This window comes from Magallana gigas, chromosome 1 (genome assembly GCF_963853765.1).
Source record: "Magallana gigas chromosome 1, xbMagGiga1.1, whole genome shotgun sequence".
Taxonomy (NCBI): domain Eukaryota; kingdom Metazoa; phylum Mollusca; class Bivalvia; order Ostreida; family Ostreidae; genus Magallana; species Magallana gigas.
Genome location: NC_088853.1, coordinates 32,516,817 through 32,539,540, shown reverse-complemented (window position 1 = coordinate 32,539,540; position 22,724 = coordinate 32,516,817). Strand labels below are relative to the sequence as shown.

General features: G+C 34.5%; 1 protein-coding gene across 1 annotated transcript in view; it reads right to left on the bottom strand.

The window, feature by feature from the left end:
* Positions 1-22,724, bottom strand: part of LOC136270013 (multiple epidermal growth factor-like domains protein 6) — a 42,326-nt gene that overhangs the window by 6,373 nt on the left and 13,229 nt on the right. The window contains exons 8-13 of the mRNA XM_066066196.1: positions 13,329-13,469; positions 6,716-6,856; positions 6,194-6,334; positions 5,430-5,570; positions 4,908-5,048; positions 26-412 (exon numbers count right to left, since the gene is read on the bottom strand). Coding sequence (XP_065922268.1) covers positions 26-412; positions 4,908-5,048; positions 5,430-5,570; positions 6,194-6,334; positions 6,716-6,856; positions 13,329-13,469 — 1,092 coding nt within the window. The remainder of the gene's footprint in view (positions 1-25; positions 413-4,907; positions 5,049-5,429; positions 5,571-6,193; positions 6,335-6,715; positions 6,857-13,328; positions 13,470-22,724) is intronic.

The following is a 22,724-nucleotide window of genomic DNA, read 5'->3' as shown; positions in this document are numbered from 1 at the left end:
GTTGGTTAAATATTGTGATTCTTACCGTCACATCTAGACCCTGCCCAGTTCTGCACACATCCATTAGAACAGGTTGCACTTTGTTTGTCGCATGTCCCTCCTACACACCCGATACTGCATGTTCTATTACACATTTCTCCATACCGTCCTGATGTACATCCCTGTGTACAGCTACCATAGGTTTTGTCACAAACTCGTTCGAAACAATGTATTGGACATAGTGAATTGCATGCATTTCCCCAGTAACCAGACTTACAGCTGGTACAAAATCCATTTGTACCGTCACAGGTCCGTTGATCACAATTTGCAGGACATTGAGATTCACATGCCCGTCCCCAATATCCGTCTACACAGCCATTGTAACAGTTTCCAGAGCCATCACATACATTATTTCTGCAAGTTGCCACACATCCTAAAATTGATAAATTAATGCAAGTTCCATGTGTATTGTTATTAAATAGAACTGTGTTTGGATATCTGCAATCTTATTCAGAACTTCTTTCCGACGAAAACATAGATTGTGTTTGAGCAAAGAATTGAATGAATTACATTTACCTTATTAATAGATAATTATGTAAACTATTAATGATTCAGAAAGATGAATAGAAACGACATTTTGATCAGCAGGCAGATGTAAATAATTTCATCGTCTGTGTCTGCAGCGGATATGGCAATTAAGCACGCTTCTGGAGTACCGACAAACTGCGACATATAAAAACTATATACAGGGGGATATTTCCCATTTCGACCTCGTTGTCATTGGGCTATCTTAAAACTAAGCAAATTTTTATGTTTTATATTTTCTTTTAAAAACACAACTCTGTTTTGGTGAATTTTAGACGGAGCGGACCTGTTTGAAAAAATTTTCATTTTTTGAAAATTTATTTCCTGTCGTCCGTTTCCTGTCCCCCGACAAAAAGCTTGTCACATCGAGATCTCAGAAACGATAAAGATTTGAACATTCAAACTTTGAGGGATGATAGACCTATAGTTTTAGATGTGTTTAAACATTTTTGTTTTGTTTGGCGTAAGTTCCGGTCGTCACCGGAAGCTCTTCAATTTTTTTTTGTTTTTACGTATTTAATTTACTTTCCATATAATAAAGATACTAGTATAGATCCTTACATATGTCATCTATGCAATGTTAAATAAACAAAAAAAATCTACTTCCGGTGAGATATCTCGATTATCTCAGGAAGCTTTTTTAAAACATATTTTGTACCCGCAAGTTCTCAGGTACTGTACATGATCAAGACACGAAACTTTCACTAATCATAGACATTTGATTGAAGATGTGTTTAAACAGTTTCATTTTTTCTTCCGTCACTTCCGGTCCACAGCGGAAGAGTTCAAACAAATCAAACTGTTTATCCGTTGAACTGTTTTTATTTGATAGTTTTAGCTACTTTGATGAAAAATAATGTAAAATAGAAAAGTAAACAAGATATAAAAAATTTAAGTTTCATTAAGCACTTCCGTTTGTCCGTTTCCTGTCCCGAGACAAAAAACATATATCGACGAGATCTCAAAAACAGTAGCGACTTCAACAACCAAACTTTGTAGGATGATAGACCTGTGTATGGACATGTGTTAGCACTATTTCGTTTTATCTGGCGTAACTTCCGGTCGTTACAGGAAGTACACCAATTTCTGATTTTTTATAAATATGTTGGTTATGTAGCATGGAAGTAACATTTAAGTTTTAAAAATACAAGAGGTCATCTACACTTTGGAAAAAAACAAAACAAAAAAAGTTCTACTTCCGGTGAGACATCTCAAATATCTCAGGTAGCCTTCTTTTTTAAAAACAAACTACCCCCAAGATCTCAGAAACTGTGAGAGATCAAGACACAAGACTTGTATGTATAATGGACATTTGATTGAACATGTGTTTAACGGGTTCCATTTGGTCTTACGTTACTTCCGGTTTTCACTCGAAGTGTTCAAGCATAAAAGTTTTTTTTTAACTTTAGAATTGTTTTTTAACATTTTACTCAATGTGATGATCAATAACGTATCATAGGTAAATGTACTAAAATATGTATTTTAAATTTCTTAATCACTTCCGTTCGTTCGTTTCCAATCCCAAGACAATAACCTTTTCTCAATGAGATATTATAACTAACAAAAATTTGAACGTCTGAACTTTGAGGAAAGACAAGGCAATGTATGAAGATATGTTTACTATATTCTGTATGATCCGGCGTAACTTCCGGTCGTCACAGAGAGTACTCAAAAAATGACGTTTTTTGTTTTGTTTATTTCTTGGGATTTCCTTTACAGTATAAATTATATCCATTTTCTGTTTACGAGAGAAATGGATCTTTTGTACAGATTTATACATGAGGAACGGAAGACCTTTTTGTTGCTATAGCAACAAGAGTCTAGTTATTATCATTATTACTACTACTTATTAAGTTAGTTACTGACTCACTACGGCAATGTATTGGGTTGATCAGTCTCATAGATGGCGAGATCTATGAGATTGATCAACCCAATATATTTCCGTAGTGAGTCAGTAACTAATCTTATAAGTGTTTTATTTTCCCGGAAACTATCAAGCGACATATTAATTCACAGATAGCGGTGAACTACGCAAAGCCATGTACAAGATGCCTAACATCTCGTCCAATTAAACTCATTTAAACTCTTCAAAATTATCAATACCCCCTTTCAAATACGCTTTAAAAATCGTCGCTTAACCCATATTACTTACAATGTTTTGTTGCTTTTTAAGCCTCTGCAGAGATTTGAGCAAATTTCGACGTTGCCATTTTTTTCTGCTACATACACAACAATGTGACGCCAATATTCAAAGGGCAACTACTCTAATTTAAAAAAAATTCTAAAGGGCAACTACTCAAAATATTTTAAGGACTTACTGAACACAATTTCTGTGTTAAATAATATGCAATATCGAGATGAGTAGGTGAGGCGGTGGCCAATGACGGTCATATTGCCTAATATTAATCAGACCCAACCTAATACCAGAGTAAACCCTAACTAAACCCCGGGTTTACTTTTTGGGTTTACTCTGGGTTTATTTTTTGAAAATTTGGGTCCACTCGGGGTTTACTTTGGGTTTACTTGGATATTGCTTTTGGGGTCAACAGAACGCACTGAAGTGTAAAGCAGACCCGTCTTTTATATTACCATCCTACTGCCTGTAATTTCTGCCCCTTGTATATTCCGAATGCACAGTTAGCGTATTTTTTAAGGGGTATAATTCTAACTGGGTTTACTCTTTGTGTCCACTCTGGGTTTACTCTGGGTCCACTCTAGTAAACCCGAAGTAAACCTAGAGTAAACCCAGAAAGTAAACCCAGGGTTTAGTTGGGGTTTACTTTCTGTTAGGTTGGGTCTGATCGGTACTGTACATAGAAATATATGAGGCAATCACGTGCCATGTTTAATATAATGAAATTAAGAGATTTCAGTCCGAGGGAAAACAAATATATATATATATATATATATATATATATATATATATATATATATATATAATTGGACCTCTCTCTGAAAAAAGGGACTTATTGACATCGCTTTTATGACGTAAAAAATCGCAAGATAAGTTGACGTCATTTTGCTGTGTCATGCTTTCAGCACATGTCAGTATAAAAAATACTTAAAACGGTTTTAAAGAGTGCGGTGTCGTTATTGAACATTTCGTGCATGAATGGATTTCGAAATTGAGGTAAGCAAATATTTTTTTTTATTAAACAAGATGTATGTTTTATTGACGATAGGCTTTGATTATTTTGATGAAGGTCATTGACTTACGGAGAACATTTTAAAGATTGTTGTCTCCGTTATGTTTACATAATGGTCTTTTAGCTGTTCATTCGCTTTTATATGCTATATACGTAACGACAAAACGCCAAATCAATATAGAAATTTGTATCAGTAATACTAAATCAGCCAAATCCGGTATTTTGATAATGTGTGAACTAAACGAACTTTCTTAAAATCGCAAAGTTTTGTTGATGGATGCAATTATGCATTGTCTGTGTATCTGCGTGGTGTACAAGCATTAGCATCCATAATATTTTAAACATTGTTTCTGTTTTACTGCATTTTCATTGATTTGTCAATCGCAATCGTCATTTTGTTTTACCTTTACTTAAGATATAGATTGAGATACTGTTTTCATTGTTTCAAAGAATAAAAAAGGGGGGGGGGGGTGAAACAAACTGGAAAACATTTCATACTTCACGAAATTTGAGATCGGTTAACCTGCAATTAACGACTATATCAGAATAAGTATTTTTATTTTTTTTTAAACATTTTAAAACGGAAATATAAAACAAACCTGTAAAAATACTAAATATTGAAATAACTACAGTTTTCCGGGATAGGCAGTTTTCTCAACAACTCCATTGATAATTTTGCAGAGTTTTAATGATATGTACACTTTTTTATGTATATTATGTCATTTTTGAAACTCATTAGTTCATAGGTTTCTATTTTTGTTTGGTAAGTATATGAATATCATTAATGACTTGCCACATTTTAACAACATGCACATGCAAATTAGTTATGCTTTGATGCATCTACATTAAAACTACTTTTTACGTTTACATGGTTTTTTTTATTGGCAGAGTAGCATTACAGATTAAAAAGAAAATACAACAATGAAATATTACCTTCAATGTATATCGGCTTATCATTCCTTAGTAAGAATAATTGATGATGCATGCATCAATTAAATTGAATTGATAAATGATATTCATCATATTATTCGACATTTTTTTTTATTTCAGGTAAGACTTCAGATGAATATTTCCAAATGATTAAATTAATTTTCTTTTTTCCTTTACTTATTAAACAGCTGATATTTATTGTAATAACGCATATTCAGTCATCTTATTATAGCAGAATTTAAATGCTTAAATATCTGTAACGTTTACTTTGATCACACGTGTCTCCTTTCCATCCTAATTTACAGCCTCCATCGCATCTCCCTGTAAACCTGTCGCATATACTGGTGACGTTGCAGTTTACACTACATCTTTGCATACAGTTTTTACCAAAGCGCCCGGGATAACAATCTGCAATAATATCCATTTATGTATAATTCATTAATAATATAAATATGCGTGGTCCACAGTGAGGTAGAATACGGTCGTTCAAAAAATATGTAACATAAATAAATTAATAGCAAAAAATGTGTCAATGTTGTTTTTATGTCCATTGACAGTGTACATGCACTAATCATCTTATTTTCTTATTAGACAAGCACATCCCCAATAACTGATCTAATAGCAAAATCGAAATACTGCAATTTATAAGAAAAATATTATAAAATTTCTTGGCGTGAAAGTTTACCTTAATTTGCCTTATGATTTGATAAACAATAACTAAGATTAGCTATTGTAAATTACTTCATCGCAATATATACAATAACTTCTGATGTGAAATAAACGTTTTACTTTGATCACATGTGATTCCTGTCCAGCCTGGTTTACACCCTTCGTCACACTCTCCATTAAATCTGTTACACTGATTCTCTATGTGACAGTTGGTGCTGCATGTCTGACTACAGTCTCTACCGTACTGACCTTGCTGACATTCTACAAGTTGTTTATTGTTTAAAATGTTTTTGTTTTGATCAAACAGATCGAGGGTCACACTATTTAAACTTTTAATATTGTTTTTTAATTTTAATTGAAAACAATAAAAATGTTTCTTTTTCATCGTTGTAGTTATAATTTGAAAGCAATTAAAATCAAAGACCTACCCTTTGATTTTTGCTTGGTATGTATATGAATATCATTGATGATTTGCCACATTTTAACAACATGCACATGCAAATTAGTTATGGTTTGATGCATCTACATTAAATCTACTTTTTACGTTTTCATGTTTTTTTTTTATTGGCAGAGTAGCATTACAGATTAAAAAGAAAATACAACAATGAAATGTTACCTTCAATGTATATATGCTTATCATTCCTTAGTAAGAATAATTGATGATACATGTATCAATTAAATTGAATTGATAAATGATGTTCATCATATCATTTAAATCAACATTTTTTTATTTAAGATAAGACTGCAGATGAATATTTCAAATAATTAAATTAGTTTATTTTTTTTTCCTTTACTTCTTACACAGCTGATATTTATTGTAATTACGCATATTCAGTCATCTAATTATAGCAGAATTTAAATGCTTAAATATTTGTAACGTTTACTTTGATCACACGTGTCTCCTTTCCATCCTAATTTACAGCCTCCATCGCATCTCCCTGTAAACCTGTCGCATATACTGGTGACGTTGCAGTTTACACTACATCTTTGCATACAGTTTTTACCAAAGCGCCCGGGATAACAATCTGCAATAATATCCATTTATGTATAATTCATTAATAATATAAATATGCGTGGTCCGCAGTGAGGTAGAATACGGTCGTTCAAAAAATATGTAACATAAATAAATTAATAGCAAAAAATGTGTCAATGTTGTTTTTATGTCCATTGACAGTGTACATGCACTAATCATCTTATTTTCTTATTAGACAAGCAAATCCCCAATAACTGATCTAATAGCAAAATCGAAATACTGCAATTTATAAGAAAAATATTATAAAATTTCTTTGCGTGAAAGTTTACCTTAATTTGCCTTATGATTTGATAAACAATAACTAAGATTAGCTATTGTAAATTACTTCATCGCAATATATACAATAACTTCTGATGTGAAATAAACGTTTTACTTTGATCACATGTGATTCCTGTCCAGCCTGGTTTACACCCTTCGTCACACTCTCCATTAAATCTGTTACACTGATTCTCTATGTGACAGTTGGTGCTGCATGTCTGACTACAGTCTCTACCGTACTGACCTTGCTGACATTCTACAAGTTGTTTATTGTTTAAAATGTTTTTGTTTTGATCAAACAGATCGAGGGTCACACTATTTAAACTTTTAATATTTTTTTTTAATTTTAATTGAAAACAATAAAAATGTTTCTTTTTCATCGTTGTAGTTATAATTTGAAAGCAATTAAAATCAAAGACCTACCCTTTGATTTTTGCTTGGTATGTATATGAATATCATTGATGATTTGCCACATTTTAACAACATGCACATGCAAATTAGTTATGGTTTGATGCATCTACATTAAAACTACTTTTTACGTTTACATGTTTTTTTTATTGGCAGAGTAGCATTACTGATTAAAAAGAAAATACAACAATGAAATGTTACCTTCAATGTATATATGCTTATCATTCCTTAGTAAGAATAATTGATGATACATGTATCAATTAAATTGAATTGATAAATGATGTTCATCATATCATTTAAATCAACATTTTTTTTTATTTAAGATAAGACTGCAGATGAATATTTCAAATAATTAAATTAGTTTATTTTTTTTCCTTTACTTCTTACACAGCTGATATTTATTGTAATTACGCATATTCAGTCATCTAATTATGTAACAAAATAGCCCTTGTTACATGTAATTATATAATCGAACACTGGTGATTGGACTTTATTTTTACCTATTATTATATAATCGAACACTGGTGATTGGACTTTATATTTTACGTATCCTATAACTTTGACTATACTGATTGGACGTTACATACTATTATTTGAACTATTTTGATTTGACTTTATCATTTAATTTCAGAATCAGTATAGAATGCTTTCGTTAAGTAAATACCTTTATTTAATGTATATTCCATGTTAATTGAATCACGAATAGTATGTGTCCATCAAAGACTATATTGCTTCAAAGGAAGGTCAGAGAGAGAGCCAATAGCTACCATGTTTACATATTTATGGGGTATATTGTTTTGAGGTGAGGATCCTTTAATGACCGTAATTAAATCCTTGCTGGTCAGTATGTCTCCAATTTGGACATTATGTTCCCGATTAGTACACAAATATCCTGAGGGGGTAAAGTTTGATGTAAACCAAACAATTACATACATCAATCTGCTAATTGAAGTCAATTAGTCGTTTGATCGGTTCATGTAGATGACAGTAATTGGTCACGATACAGTGACCCACCCCCTAGTAAATATCTGTCGCGACCTTGGTTGACCCTAAGTACACTGATTAGGGGCGGGTTCTTGACTGACCAGCTTGACGCCATCTTGGAGCATCATAGTAACAAGGTGGTGGCACCCTCTTAATGGGCTTTTCAACACCCAATGAACACTTGTATTACTTTGATAGTTGTTTTCCCCAAATAGTATAAAACTTCCAACTTCTCGCAAGTTAGGTTAATTCCGACGCTCTTTCGAACTCTCAACATCTCTCTCTGACTTCCCCGAATTGGGACTGTGTATTTAGTTTGCTTTTTGCCGAATAAAACCACTATACGATCACTTAAGACTTTTACTTAACGTGTACACTACTTACGTAAGATACGCGTGGTAGTGTTATACGGGCTGATTGGCGCCAGCGACCAGGATTTGTACCTTCTTTAAAAGACTTTGGATTTTTGGATCTATCTAACCAGTCACGGTAAGACAATTTTATTATTCTTTACTGTCCTGTTTTGTAAGTCCGAGTCTCATCTACTCTTGATTTATTCTTATTTATTCTATTATTCTTTTGGGTATTTATTGTCTGGTAAACATGACTGAAGGTTTAGAACAAGCCACAAATATTGTTGCTGGTACGATACAGCAAGGGTTTACTGAACTTAGTACGACAGTGAATGAGAAACTCAAACAAATTAAAATCGCCATTAAAAAGCAAGAAATCATAATTGATACACCTCCTTTTTCGGGGAAGCCGTCGGAATTCCGGGCTTGGATAAATGCAATAAACAAAGCTTTGGTCTTAAATCCCCATTTGACAGATGATGAAAAAGTCCGTCTTGCTCTAAGACATAGTAGGGGGGATGTAAGTGACTATATCGGCCTGTACATTGAACAGCGCGTGCATGACCAAACTGTAGAAAGGGGATGGGGGCACCTGAAAAACCAATTAATTTTAAGATTTGGGGAATGTAATGACAAACATCACGCATATGCATCCCTGTTCAAAATTAAACAAAAACCTGACGAAAATGTCCAAGTGTACAGCACTCGACTCTCTCGACTGGCCCTCGATGCATTTGACAACCTTGACCCTCCTGAGGTACAGCGCCAGTTGGTACAATTATTCATTGACGGTATGTCCGACGATCACATGAAAATCAAAATCATGCATCAAAAGCCGACTACGCTGACGGTTGCCGCGGATAGCGCGCTTTCGATACAGAACTTTCATACCGAGGTTAAAATGCGGTTAGGGAAAGAGTTTGTCCCGACGCGAGATCCGGAAGAGGTGGTATTTCCCAGGCTCAGACCTGTCGCGCCTGATCCGCCTAACCCTATCCCAACTTTAAATCCTCAAAACCCCCTCCCTGCCCCTCGCACTATTGTGCCTATGGAAATAGGTCACATGCGGTATAGAAGAAGGCCCAGAACTGAACAATTTGAGAATGCATGCTTTAATTGTAAAAGAGAAGGTCACATAGCTCGAAATTGCCCCGAAAGAACAAGACAGCCCCAAGCTCGAAAACGTCCCACCCCGAAAAACCGTTTAAACTAAAAACCCTCCGTCGCAATGAGGCCGGCGGCGGAGGAGGAAAGGTAAGAGTAGGAGAACTAAGTAATCAATCACCCGCCAAGAGGTTAAAATCAGCTTTCATTAATTTTGCTGGTAGTCCAAATTCTTGTTTAATTAAAGTTCAGAACCAGAAACTTAGGGCTTTAGTGGATACTGGAGCAGAAGTGAGTCTTATCAAACGGAAAATTTACGATTCACTAAAATACAAACCGGAACTACAAAGAAAAAGGTTAAATTTAATGGGTGTGGATGGTTCCCCATTAGACATAGATGGGGTGGCTAGAATTTCTTTTATTATTGGCGGAAATAGTGTTGTACAAGATTTTTATGTAACGCGCTCAATGACCAGAAATGTAATCCTTGGCCGTGATTGGTTGCTTAGTAACGGTGTTAGGTTGTATTTTGAACTAAAATCTTTAAGAATTAAGAATGCGTATGTGCCCCTGGAGGAGGATGTGCATATCTCATCTGTAGAAAAAGGTACGAGTTGCAAACTGGCCTCACTGAAAATTATTGATTCTATCGTACCATTGGATGATGATTTGTGCATATCTCCCCTGCTACGAACCACGGGTAAAGTTAAAATAAAACCATTGAAGTATGTCTTGGAATCCCCCATGCAGAACAAGAAAATCCAGCTGTGGGCAATGTGTATGGCTGGGTATGACTGTACCGTAGAATATATTGCGGGTACAGAAAACTCTTGTGCTGACCTCCTCTCTCGGATAGATCACTCACTACTGACTGATAACTCTGATATTTGCACAGAGACGGGACCGGATGTAAGCGACAAGACGTACGAGATCGGAGTCCTTGATTCTTCTAATTTTCGTCCTTATTTTCGTCCTAAGGATCATATGGACTCCACAATCGAAGACGAAGGGCCAGTTCAGAGTTCAGAGACGAAAGGACGGACTCCTCTGATGAGGATGACATACCACTGGCCGAACTACAGAGACGAATAAGACATAGGGAAGAACGTTTAACTGATAGGCCAAACGAACTTAGTGATCAGTTGACACTCGACCCCGACGACATTGAGACCGATGAGACTATGAATAATGACATTGAACCACTGACAGACAAGCAACTCAGGAGGGATGACATAAGGTCAAATTCGGACGACGACATGTCAATTGGGGAGGTCAAGGTCAAGAGACCCAAATCAAGGAGCATAAAGGCTAAGGGTCTTTTGAAAGCACTGTATCAATTTTTGTAAACTCGTATATACCCTCACCACGTGGATTTTAAAATCCGGACGATATTTACGTCTTTAGGTCATAATGACTGACTTAAGCGTGGGAATAGCTAGATACATGATTAAAGCATTGTTTGTAAAGAATAATTTTTTTCTTTTCTATAAATTAAAACTCTTGGTCATGGGACGTTTAAGCCCAGCAGTTATTTCCCATTGTTCACAACCCTCTCTTAGACGGATATTCTACGTTTGAAGTTTACCGATGTCATGTCGAGCTGTACACGGTCAAATAACCTTATTCCCATATTTTCGCCGAGAAACAACTGTCAAATTCCCCGAAAACCACCTTAATATTACAATTGTACACACCCTCAACACCAAAAATAATTGGGAAAATTTTCACCGAACCTTACCAAACTTTACCTATTCTACTTATCCTTTTAAATTAAACAAAATAAAACACATTGAAATGGATGATTTGCAAAATGAGCTAAAGTACATGTATTTTCCACCTGAAGAAAAGTTTTACTTACCACATTGGTCTTTTCCTTTTATAGGGATTGTGGGTATCTTACTCATTGTCGTATGTTTAATTGGTATTAAATGTCGTAAACGAATCAAGAGTAGAATAATTGGGCTCTGGAATGCAAAGGGGGATAGTGAGGAATATAAGATGTCTGTACTGCCGACGTATGCAGCGGTCAAGACCCAAGGTGGTGACATTCCTACACTATCCACTGCACCGCCTGCAGAGACTGAACCTACTGCGACCTTGCTACCTCAACAATCTCCAGAGACGCTCAGGATGACTGCTGAACACGGGCCTATCTATCCAAACCTACCAAGATTTGAACTGATTACAAGCCGGGCCTCATCTTTTATTGGGTCAGCTCCGACATCTATTACTGACTAAGGCAAATTAGGACATCTCCGGTTTACCGGACATGGGATGTATTGGGCACGTCTCATGTAAATCAACGACCTTATTTTTATTTGACCTGATCTGGACTTGTATCAACGACCTGGACTTTCCTAAAGAACTTTCCGTGGGTATGTGCTACCTTACCCATAGCCAATAACTTTTAAATACTTGTTACAGCAAACTACAATCATGTATAGTGAAGCAGATGAGGGAAATGGAATATGTTAAACATTCCGATGATGACGGAAGGATGAATTACCTTCTACTTTTTGTGTATATTGTGTATAATCACAACCAGAGCCGAGGAAATACCGATGATTCTAGAAGTATCCACTTTCTAGTATCACTTCGACGATGTTACCGATGACACCGACTACGACGAACCTACACCAGACCTGTGTTTCGTTTCCGATGATTCCGGAAGTGTCATACGCTATTCGATGAATTCTCCGATAATACCGGACGCTGAACTCTATACAGACTTTTCTGTGTAAAGAGACTGTTTTGTGTAAAGAGACTCTTTTGTGTATAGAGACTTTTTTTTGTGTAAAGAGACTCTTTTGTGTATCGAGACTGTGCTTAAAAAGTTGCAGTGTATTGAGCAACTTTTTCCCGATGTGGTGGAGGTGTGTAACAAAATAGCCCTTGTTACATGTAATTATATAATCGAACACTGGTGATTGGACTTTATTTTTACCTATTATTATATAATCGAACACTGGTGATTGGACTTTATATTTTACGTATCCTATAACTTTGACTATACTGATTGGACGTTACATACTATTATTTGAACTATTTTGATTTGACTTTATCATTTAATTTCAGAATCAGTATAGAATGCTTTCGTTAAGTAAATACCTTTATTTAATGTATATTCCATGTTAATTGAATCACGAATAGTATGTGTCCATCAAAGACTATATTGCTTCAAAGGAAGGTCAGAGAGAGAGCCAATAGCTACCATGTTTACATATTTATGGGGTATATTGTTTTGAGGTGAGGATCCTTTAATGACCGTAATTAAATCCTTGCTGGTCAGTATGTCTCCAATTTGGACATTATGTTCCCGATTAGTACACAAATATCCTGAGGGGGTAAAGTTTGATGTAAACCAAACAATTACATACATCAATCTGCTAATTGAAGTCAATTAGTCGTTTGATCGGTTCATGTAGATGACAGTAATTGGTCACGATACAGTGACCCACCCCCTAGTAAATATCTGTCGCGACCTTGGTTGACCCTAAGTACACTGATTAGGGGCGGGTTCTTGACTGACCAGCTTGACGCCATCTTGGAGCATCATAGTAACAAGGTGGTGGCGCCCTCTTAATGGGCTTTTCAACACCCAATGAACACTTGTATTACTTTGATAGTTGTTTTCCCCAAATAGTATAAAACTTCCAACTTCTCGCAAGTTAGGTTAATTCCGACGCTCTTTCGAACTCTCAACATCTCTCTCTGACTTCCCCGAATTGGGACTGTGTATTTAGTTTGCTTTTTGCCGAATAAAACTACTATACGATCACTTAAGACTTTTACTTAACGTGTACACTACTTACGTAAGATACGCGTGGTAGTGTTATAATTATAGCAGAATTTAAATGCTTAAATATTTGAAACGTTTACTTTGATCACACGTGTCTCCTTTCCATCCTAATTTACAGCCTCCATCGCATCTCCCAGTAAACATGTCACATATACTGGTGACTTTGCAGTTTACACTACATCTTTGCATACAGTTTTTACCAAAGCGCCCGGGATCACAATCTGCAAGAATATTCTTTTATGTTTAATTCATCAATATCATAAACATGTGTGGTCCACAATGAGATATAATACTGTCGTCCCAAAATTATGTAACATAAATTAATAGCATAAAATGTGTCAATGTTGTTTTCTTTGTTTATTGACAGTTTGCATGCAATAATCATCTTATTTTCTTATTAAGGTCTTCCGTTTCCAACGGAAGACCTTTCTATTATTGTGCTGGTTAAGATTATTCCTATTAGGGTCTTCCGTTTTCAACGGAAGACCCTCTTGTTATTCTTCGGTTTCTTTTTATTAGGGTCTTCCGTTTTCAACGGAAGACCCTCTTGTTATTCTATTGTTTCTTTTTATTATTATTATTATTCTTTTTCTTTTCTTCTGACTCCTTTTTTGCTTCATAACTCAAAAAGTTTTTAACCGATTTTGATGAAATTTTCAGAGATGTTTGCAAGTTGGCGTCCCTCAAACATGTTAAAGTTTTATAAAGAACGTCACCTCCGTTTTGACGTGACGTCAATTTAAAAAATTTCAAAAAGTCATTTTGTCCCGGACTTTTCTCAAAAACGCTTTAAGAAAGAGGTTTGAAAATTTCAATGGTGATGATTTGGTCGATTTACCTCTGTAATAAGGCTGGAAATGAAAATCTGTCACTTCCGGTCGAAACCGGAAGTGAAACAAATTTTTCGAAAAAATGAATTTTCTGATCAAATGAAAAATGAATATGTGTTTTGTAGAGCTTAATTTGCTGAATCAAACACTGAAAGCCGTTTTAAAATCGGACGATGCATTACAGAGATATCGGGGTTTAAAAATTGATTTTTCCGGAAATTTGGATTCCGCGTCCTTGGTTTAAAAAATAGCATAATGTTCAAAGTAATATTAACTCGTACCAAAAATAATTGTTAAGTCGTACTTGACCAATTCGGATTTTTTTGGTTAAGTTGTTCTTGAAATCGGAAAGGTGTTTGTTAAGTCGTACTTAAAATCATTCGTATTTTGTTAAGTCGTACCAGGAATAATTCGATTTTTTTTGTCTTTTCATTTTAGTTACTCTTGTTATTGGTTTAAGAGCTCTGCTTCTTACAGGAACTTCCAGCTTTACTTCCGACATTAACGGAAGACCCACTCGTTGCTTTGCAACGAGCTTTGCTCTAGTTAAGGTCTTCCGTTTCCAACGGAAGACCTTCTTGTTATTGCTTTGTTTCTGTTTCCCTTATTATTATTCTTTTTTTTTCTTACGCATTTTTGTGCACGCGAGTTCTCGAAAACGGCTTGGCTGATTTTAATGAAACTTTCAGAACTAACAGATATTGATCTGAACCTTATTGGAAATTTTTTACATTGATGACGTCATTTCCGTTTTAGAGATATTGACGTTTTTACGATTTTTAGAGGGTCGGCTTGTCCGGTGTTTTTCTCCTAAACTAAAACAGATATTTGATTCAAATTTTCAGGGTTTGTAGACCTATGTTTGTGGATATGACAGAAGCATTTTCATTGTTCTGTGACGAAAAACACCGAAGCTCGTCTGCGCTTAAAAATTGAGATAAAAAGCGTCATGAATTTTTTGTGGTTTTCTTTGAATATCTTTTTTCTCAAAAGTATTTTGTTAAGACTTATAGAACAAAAAAACTTCAAAAAGTCAAGATCTTTCATTTGACATTAGGGAAAAGGGGCTGGCCCTTTAAAGTAAGGCCCGAAAGGGCTTTAAAGTATTCTAATAATATCTTTTTAATGTGAAATATTTTGTTATACTTTATAGAAGCAATTATGTTCATCGTAACGTTATGTACCTATACATGACAGTTATTTACTCCTTTTTTACGTATTTAGGGATTTTAAGGGGCCAGCAGTCCGAAATTTTGATCTTATATATCTGAAAATGGAGAGAAATTTTGAAAAGCAATGTTGAACAAAAAATACTCCAAATAATGTCGTTAACAATTTGCAACCATAATTTTTTTGTTATCCGGTCCCGAAAAGGAGTCGGCCCTTAAAACGATCTCTTCCAGACATCTCGAGAACGGTACATAATTTCTACATACTTGTTGAACAAAATGTGTTTAAAATGACAAGAGCTTTCTTTTTGTATCCGGAAAAAGGGGCTGGCTATTCAAATTAGGAGCCGATAGAGTTCTAAAGTCTTTTAGTCATAACCTTTAATTGTGAAATATTTTGTAATACATTACGGAAGCAATTATGTTAATCGAAATGTTATGTACCTATACATGAAAATTGTTTACTCCTATGTTATGTAATAAGGGATTTTAAGGGGTCAAAAGTCCGAACTTATCATCAATGTCCCAAAATTAAAAAAAAGCAATTTGAAGGAGCAATATTGAACAAAATACGCTAAAAAATGTGATTAACAATCTGCAACCAAAACTTGTTTGTTATCAGTTCCCACGATCTCTTCCAGATAAATCAAGAACGGTTACAAATAACTTTTTACACAAAATGTATCGAAATCAAAAGACCTCTTATTTGATATGAAATAAAATGTGGCTGGTCCCTAAATTGGGGATCCAACGGGGTGTATAATCCTTCATCCATCGCTCTTTTAGATCACATCTGCATTTCCTGATATGTTTCGTTGATGAAGATAAAAGGCAAAGTCATTTCCTCTTCTAAAAATCGGACGGAAGACCTCCTCGTTGCTCGCAACGAGATCGTGTCTAGTTATTATTAAGGTCTTCCGTTTCCAACGGAAGACCTTATTGTTTTTCTTCGGTTTTTTTTTCTCATTCTTCTCCTTTTTTTTTCTTACCGATTTTGTGTCAGCGATTACTCGAAAACTGTTTGATCGATTTTAATAATATTTGCAGATCTTATTGACATTAGTTTAAACTTGATCGGAAATTTTTTTGGTTGATGACGTCATTTCCGTTTTTGAAATATCGACGTTTTCTTGATTTTCAGAGTGTCGGCTTGTCCAAGAGAGTTATCAAAAACTATAAAAGATATTAAGTTCAAAATTTCAGGAATGATAGACAAAAGATTGTAGATATGTAATAAGGCATTAATAAATTTCAGGCACAAAAGGCGCTAAAGCTCGGTAGGGCTCGAAAAATGAGATGAAAAAAGCGTTGTGATTTTGCTTGGTTTTCTTAGATTATCTTTTTTCTCACAAATATTTTGTTAAGACATGTAGAAGAACAAAAAATTATATTTACAAGATCTTTTGCTTGACTCCTAGAAAAAGGGGCTGACCCCTCAAATTAAGGACCTAGAACCCTTCAAAGTTTTCACTTTATAACTCAAAAGCGGTTAAGATTTCGATATGGCTGTCGCGGCAAAAGTTGTTCATTATGATCTTATTAAAGTCGTTACAATAATATTTTGTTCGGGTATTGCGTAATATGAGTGTAAAAAGCCAGACTTGTTACTATGTATTTGTGTTTTATTTGGCAAATAAACGGGGTATTTGTGCGTATAACTGACATAAAGGGTACCGGTTTACACACGGAAAGTGTTTAAACATTTTAGTTATTTTCTAGTGAAACACATTATGGATAAAAGAACTGTTTCTATGCAATGCATTTGAGTCGCATTTAAAATCTAGCTGTATACCGAACTGTGTATGTTAACAATTACGTATCCGATCCCTTGCCGCAGCCGAGGAAATAGGTCACGAATGGACTAGCGAGCGGTCTGCCGTTATCTAATACACAAGATTTGCGTCTTGCTGTAATGCACACATGGGTTTTTTTATGTAGCTGCAAACACAAAACTTCCGATTTTAATGATTTTAATAGTAAATAAAAAAGATTATACCTTTACCTAATACCATAGACAGTGTACTAGCTTGCATTCGGAAAGTGTTTAAACAGTTTAATTCTTTTCTAGGGAAATATATTATGTATATAAGAATTGCTTCTATGCAATGTATTTGAGTCGCATTTAATATCTTGCTAGCTGTATTCCGAGCTTCATGTATGTAAACAATTATACGTATCTGATCCTTGCCCGTGGCCGAGAAAATAGGTCGTGGCTGGACTAGCGAGCGGTCTGCCGTTATCCAATACACAAGATATACGCATTGTTGTAATGCACACACGGGTTTATTTATGTAGCTGCAAATACAATGAATCCAGATTTTAACGATATTAAAGAGTAAATAAAAAAAAGACTATATTATTACCTACGAAGTATTGCTGTTTTGCTCTCGTAATAAAAAAAAAATAGATGGTATGGCTGTCATTGAAAAAAAGGCGTTCTTTGTGTTCTTGTCTATGTCATGAAACAGTTTTATTGTTGGAAAATAAAATTCAGTTATCAAACTGCAAACGTTAACAGTTCAAACCCACCACGTTGAGTGTACAGTTTCATAACACGGGCCGAGGAGATGCCGCGCTAGTGGACAGCCGATTCACTGTAGGACACATGCTTCTCGTGTTTATACGTTATCACACATTCCAATGCCCATTGATTCGTTGTTATTTTCATTTTCAATTATATTGGTGAACGATGCATCAAACCATTGATCTAAATCATAGTTCGTATAATAAAGGGAAAAAAAAGCTGCCATCAATGAATATAATACAATTGTACGTTTTACAGTCGTACGATTTGAAATGTAAATAAATTCACTTGTGTCCGTTTGTGACATTTTGCTGCTGAGAATTAAATGCATTACACTACCAATTTCAACAAAATATAGGCGATATTCACATATCTATGATAATGTGATACTTCATTTGGCTAACAAAATATTAGAATTTTTATGAGTTATGAGAGAGAGAGAGAGTGTGTTAAGCAGGATGTAGTAAGTAAAAGTTGAAATATATTTAAAAAGCGTTCGAGATAAGGCAGCTTAAGAAGTCCAATGTTACATGCTTGCGGGAGGTACGGGCACGATAAAACAAACCAGTTTTAAACAAGTTGATGTTTTATTTACATTCAAGCAGTAAAATAATAAGGGTCACAATATTGGAATAACCTCTTCTCAGTGGTAGTCAGATTCATTAAAAAGCTCATTGCTGATTTTATTCATTTATAAATTAATTTTTTTTTATTCTGAAAGAATATGTGAGTTTTAAAAATGTAATGTACATGTACATTCATTGTAAAAGTTTTGACTGTATTCGGACAGTTGAAGATCGAGTAGCGAACACTAGACTTAGTAGATTAATTGTCTAATACAAATCGAATTGGCTTTAAAATTTGCATATTCAAGCACACTTAAATAGTTTATTCATAAATTATATATAATTATATTAATAAAAACGTCTGTATGCTGTATTATGTATTTGCTGTCTGATTAGGACTGTACTTCCCCAAAAAGAAGCGCTCGGCGATCGCGTAAAAAACGTTCTGTAACATTTCAGCGGGGTTTGGGGTTGCAACAAGAGGGTGAAACGACCACGAATTTTGACAGATTTGGCTACAAAGAGTTTAAAAGAGATGGATACATAACACAGGTGCGATTATATCTTTAAGAGATAAAAAATGATTAATCTGTTTGCCATAAATACCAATTTTTATCATAAGAATATTTTAACATTTGGATCCGCCGAATATTTCCATTTCCCTTCATTGTTTGGTGCCTGATTTGAAATAACGTTTCGAGGTATAATAAGTTGAGAAATTTCTTACAGTATCAAATAATTTTCCTTGCAAACCTAATGAATAATCTTACAAATTTATAGACGTATTTAAACGGAAGTGCTCTCCTTTCAACGTTAGAAATATTCAAAGTAAATAAAAATAAATTTGGGGCATACAAAAACCCCCCAAAATACATCATTGGAATGTTTAAACAAGGAAACCGTTGGGTTTCATCCTCCGAATGATTGGGTTTATTCATCCTGCATGTTTTGCAATGATTATAAACAAGGTAAACATCAAAACTATTAATGAACAAATGTACACTGCTTTATTTTTGTTTAAATAGTCATGCTATATATTTTATATGTTATAATAGATTATATAAAAAAAACAGATGTCAAAGTCGTAATACAATCATACTAGCTTCGACGTAAGGGGCCAGTTTAAACACGCGGCGAAGTAAAGCACAACCCTTTTATGTCGATTATTTTGCGAATACACAACAAAACTTGTCTAATCCGGCGGAGGGTGGTTCTGAAAAAAAAATGGCCGGATTAGGCAACATCCGGTTTAGAGGATATTGTTGCAAATTAATTTTAGTATTTAATGCAGTAGGTCCTGATCGTGTATTCTTGCAAAATGTTCAATTGTTCTGAATTATATTAGATTTCATCGATCTTATTTACGGTACAAATTTTCATTTTAAATATTTTTTTTCAAACAATAAATTCATAACGGAATACATACGATGGAAATCCTTGAATTAAATCGTCGTTATTGATAATCTTTCAAACATCCGATTTACCTGAAAAGTGCATGCTTAACCGTAAATTGTTAAACAAAACATTAACAAGTCAACAGGTGGCTGAAATACCTGATGGCGAGAACTGTTTTGATGCAGGGAAACAATAGATAAATATTAATATAAATGAGAATTTTATATAAAAAAAATTGAGCGTTTTGACAGAATAATATGCAACTCTGTACGTGTAGCCATGCAACGGGGATAACAAACGATATCGGCAGTCTTACTCCCGCAGTATCCTGAATCACGGCCTGAAAAAAATTGGGTGAACTATAATCTAATTATCCAATTGCAATTCATAACAAGACTTTACGGTATTAACTGAAAAAAGTTGCTTCTTTGGATCTATATTAACAGTTGTTTAAATCAATAGCAACGACAGAAAAATTGGTCAATAATTGAGCATTACTATCTCGCAGAATGCCGATCGATCGATAAGTGGACGGACTACGGGAGATAACTCTCACTAATAATATGCAGTAGGCTTTTTCATTGCGCCGGTTAACAGAATAGATAGGATCCGGATTGCACAAATTTTTTTAAACAAAAATGATGGGAAAATGTCAAGGGCCGGCTGAATAATGTCGCCGGATTGGGCAGCATGCCGTAATAAACAACATCCGGATTCAACGAGTTTCAACATGTACATAATTTTTTCATTGAAATATGGCTTAATTGACAGGGAAAACTACATGTACTGCAACGTATATTATTGCACACATACTTAGCATAACCATCGTTTAAAAGCGTACAATTATTTTATTGAAAATCGGACCAAGCAGCTTTAACATTAAGATTTACATGTGTAAGACACTTTAATGTGCATGATCATGTGCATTAATTATTTTCAATACCTGCTTATTCTCCACAATGATCTCCAATTTCATTCACAACTGTTGTCATTCAAAATCACATGAATTAAACAAAATTTAAAATTTTGTGTCGATCTCAACTGTTATGTATCCAAGAAATCTATTGATTTTAACATGTGTTACGTAATTAGGTAATAACGTTTTTAGGGGTCAAACTTCATTTACAAATTACCATTTTTCCTTCGTTAACATTCACAGGATCGAAAACAGATTTCCTACGGATATTTATAATGGGGAATGTTTACATCTTTCCTCAATTCGGAAGTCTTTCGGAATATCTAGCACAATTTTTTAAAGTTATCATCCGGGCTTTATAATGGCTGATGCAATGCAAAATCCCCGTAGACGTTCTTTTTTTAGCCGTGTATTAGAACCTGACAAGCTAGAGGGGGCGTTTCAAAAGGGAAATCTTGGGATTTTTTCATACTATCGAATGAACATCGTCTGAATCAAGAGATATTTACAAATATCAAATAATTTAAGAGAATGTGTGGCAAAAATATCTTGGGACAGACTTTAGGTATAATACGTTTATATATCCTTACAATATAATGATTTTCTCATGCGTTACCTAACTAGGGATATTAGGGGCCAGAGGTAAAAAAGTTTAATCTTGTCTATTTCAATTGAAAGAAATGCAAGTATTTAAAAAAGCTACGTAAGAGAACTTATAAAAAGCATTACAGGTAAGCATTAGTACTTCACTCCTATTTCCATATCATGTTTTGTTGTCGAAAATTAAAGTCGATGACGTGATTTACCTTTTAAAAATCGGACGGAAGACCTCCTCGTTGCTCGCAACGAGATCGTGTCTAGTTATTATTCTTTTTCTTTTCTTCTGACTCCTTTTTTGCCTCATAACTCAAAAGATTTTTAACCGATTTTGATGAAATTTTCAGAGGTTTTTGCAAGTTGGCGTCCCTCAAACATGTTAAAGTTTTAAAGAGAACGTCACCTCCGTTTTGACGTGACGTCATTTTTTAAAATTTCAAAAAGTCATTTTGTCCCGGACTTTTCTCAAAAACGCTTTAAGATAGAGGCTTGAAATTTTGAATGGTTATGATTTGATCGATTTACCTCTGTAATAAGGCTGGAAATGAAAATCTTTCACTTCCGGTCGAAACCGGAAGTAAAACAAATTTTTCGAAAAAATGAATTTTCTGATTTAATAAAAAATGTATATGTGTTTTGTAGAGCTTATTAAGCTGAATCTAACACTGAAAGCCGTTTTAAATTCGGACAATGCATTACAGAGATATCGGGGTTTAAAAATTGATTTTTCCGGAAATTTTGATTCCGCGTCCTTGGTTTAAAAAATAGCGCAATGTTCAAAGTAATATTAACTCGTACCAAAAATAATTGTTAAGTCGTACTTGGACACATTCGGATTTTTTTTGTTAAGTCGTTCTTGAAATCAGAAAGGTTTTTGTTAAGTCGTACTTTAAATCATTCGTATTTTGTTAAGTCGTACCAGGAATAATTCGATTTTTTTCATCTTTTTATTTGAGTTACTCTTGTTATTGGTTTAAGAGATGTGCATCTTACAGGAACTTCCAGCTTTACTTCCGACATTAACGGAAGACCCACTCGTTGCTTTGCAACGAGCTTTGCTCTAGTTTTTCTTCTTTTTTTTTTCTTCCTAGACGCGAACTTTGAGGCTTCATATCGTGCTCATTTCTGAACGGTTTTTGCTCAAATTTTCAGGGCTAATGCACTTTACAAAACACTATCTTCATCAATTCATAAAAGTTACAATTCCCTTTCCGGTAACGAGTTATTCCCCTTTTAAATTTTTTTAGGGCCTTTGGTTTCCAGACAAAGGCTCCGAAACTATGATAGCAGGGAATGGGAATCCAACGCATTTGAATAGCAGAGACATTGTAGTGGCGCACATTAGTTTTTGTTTTTAGATTACGTTTTTTATTTAGGAAAAGGTAGGGGGTCAAAAAACAGGATTCCAAAAAGTGCAAAAATTTAGACATATTTTCCTTTATATCTTTTTAAAGAAAAATATTTTGAAAAGACATGTAG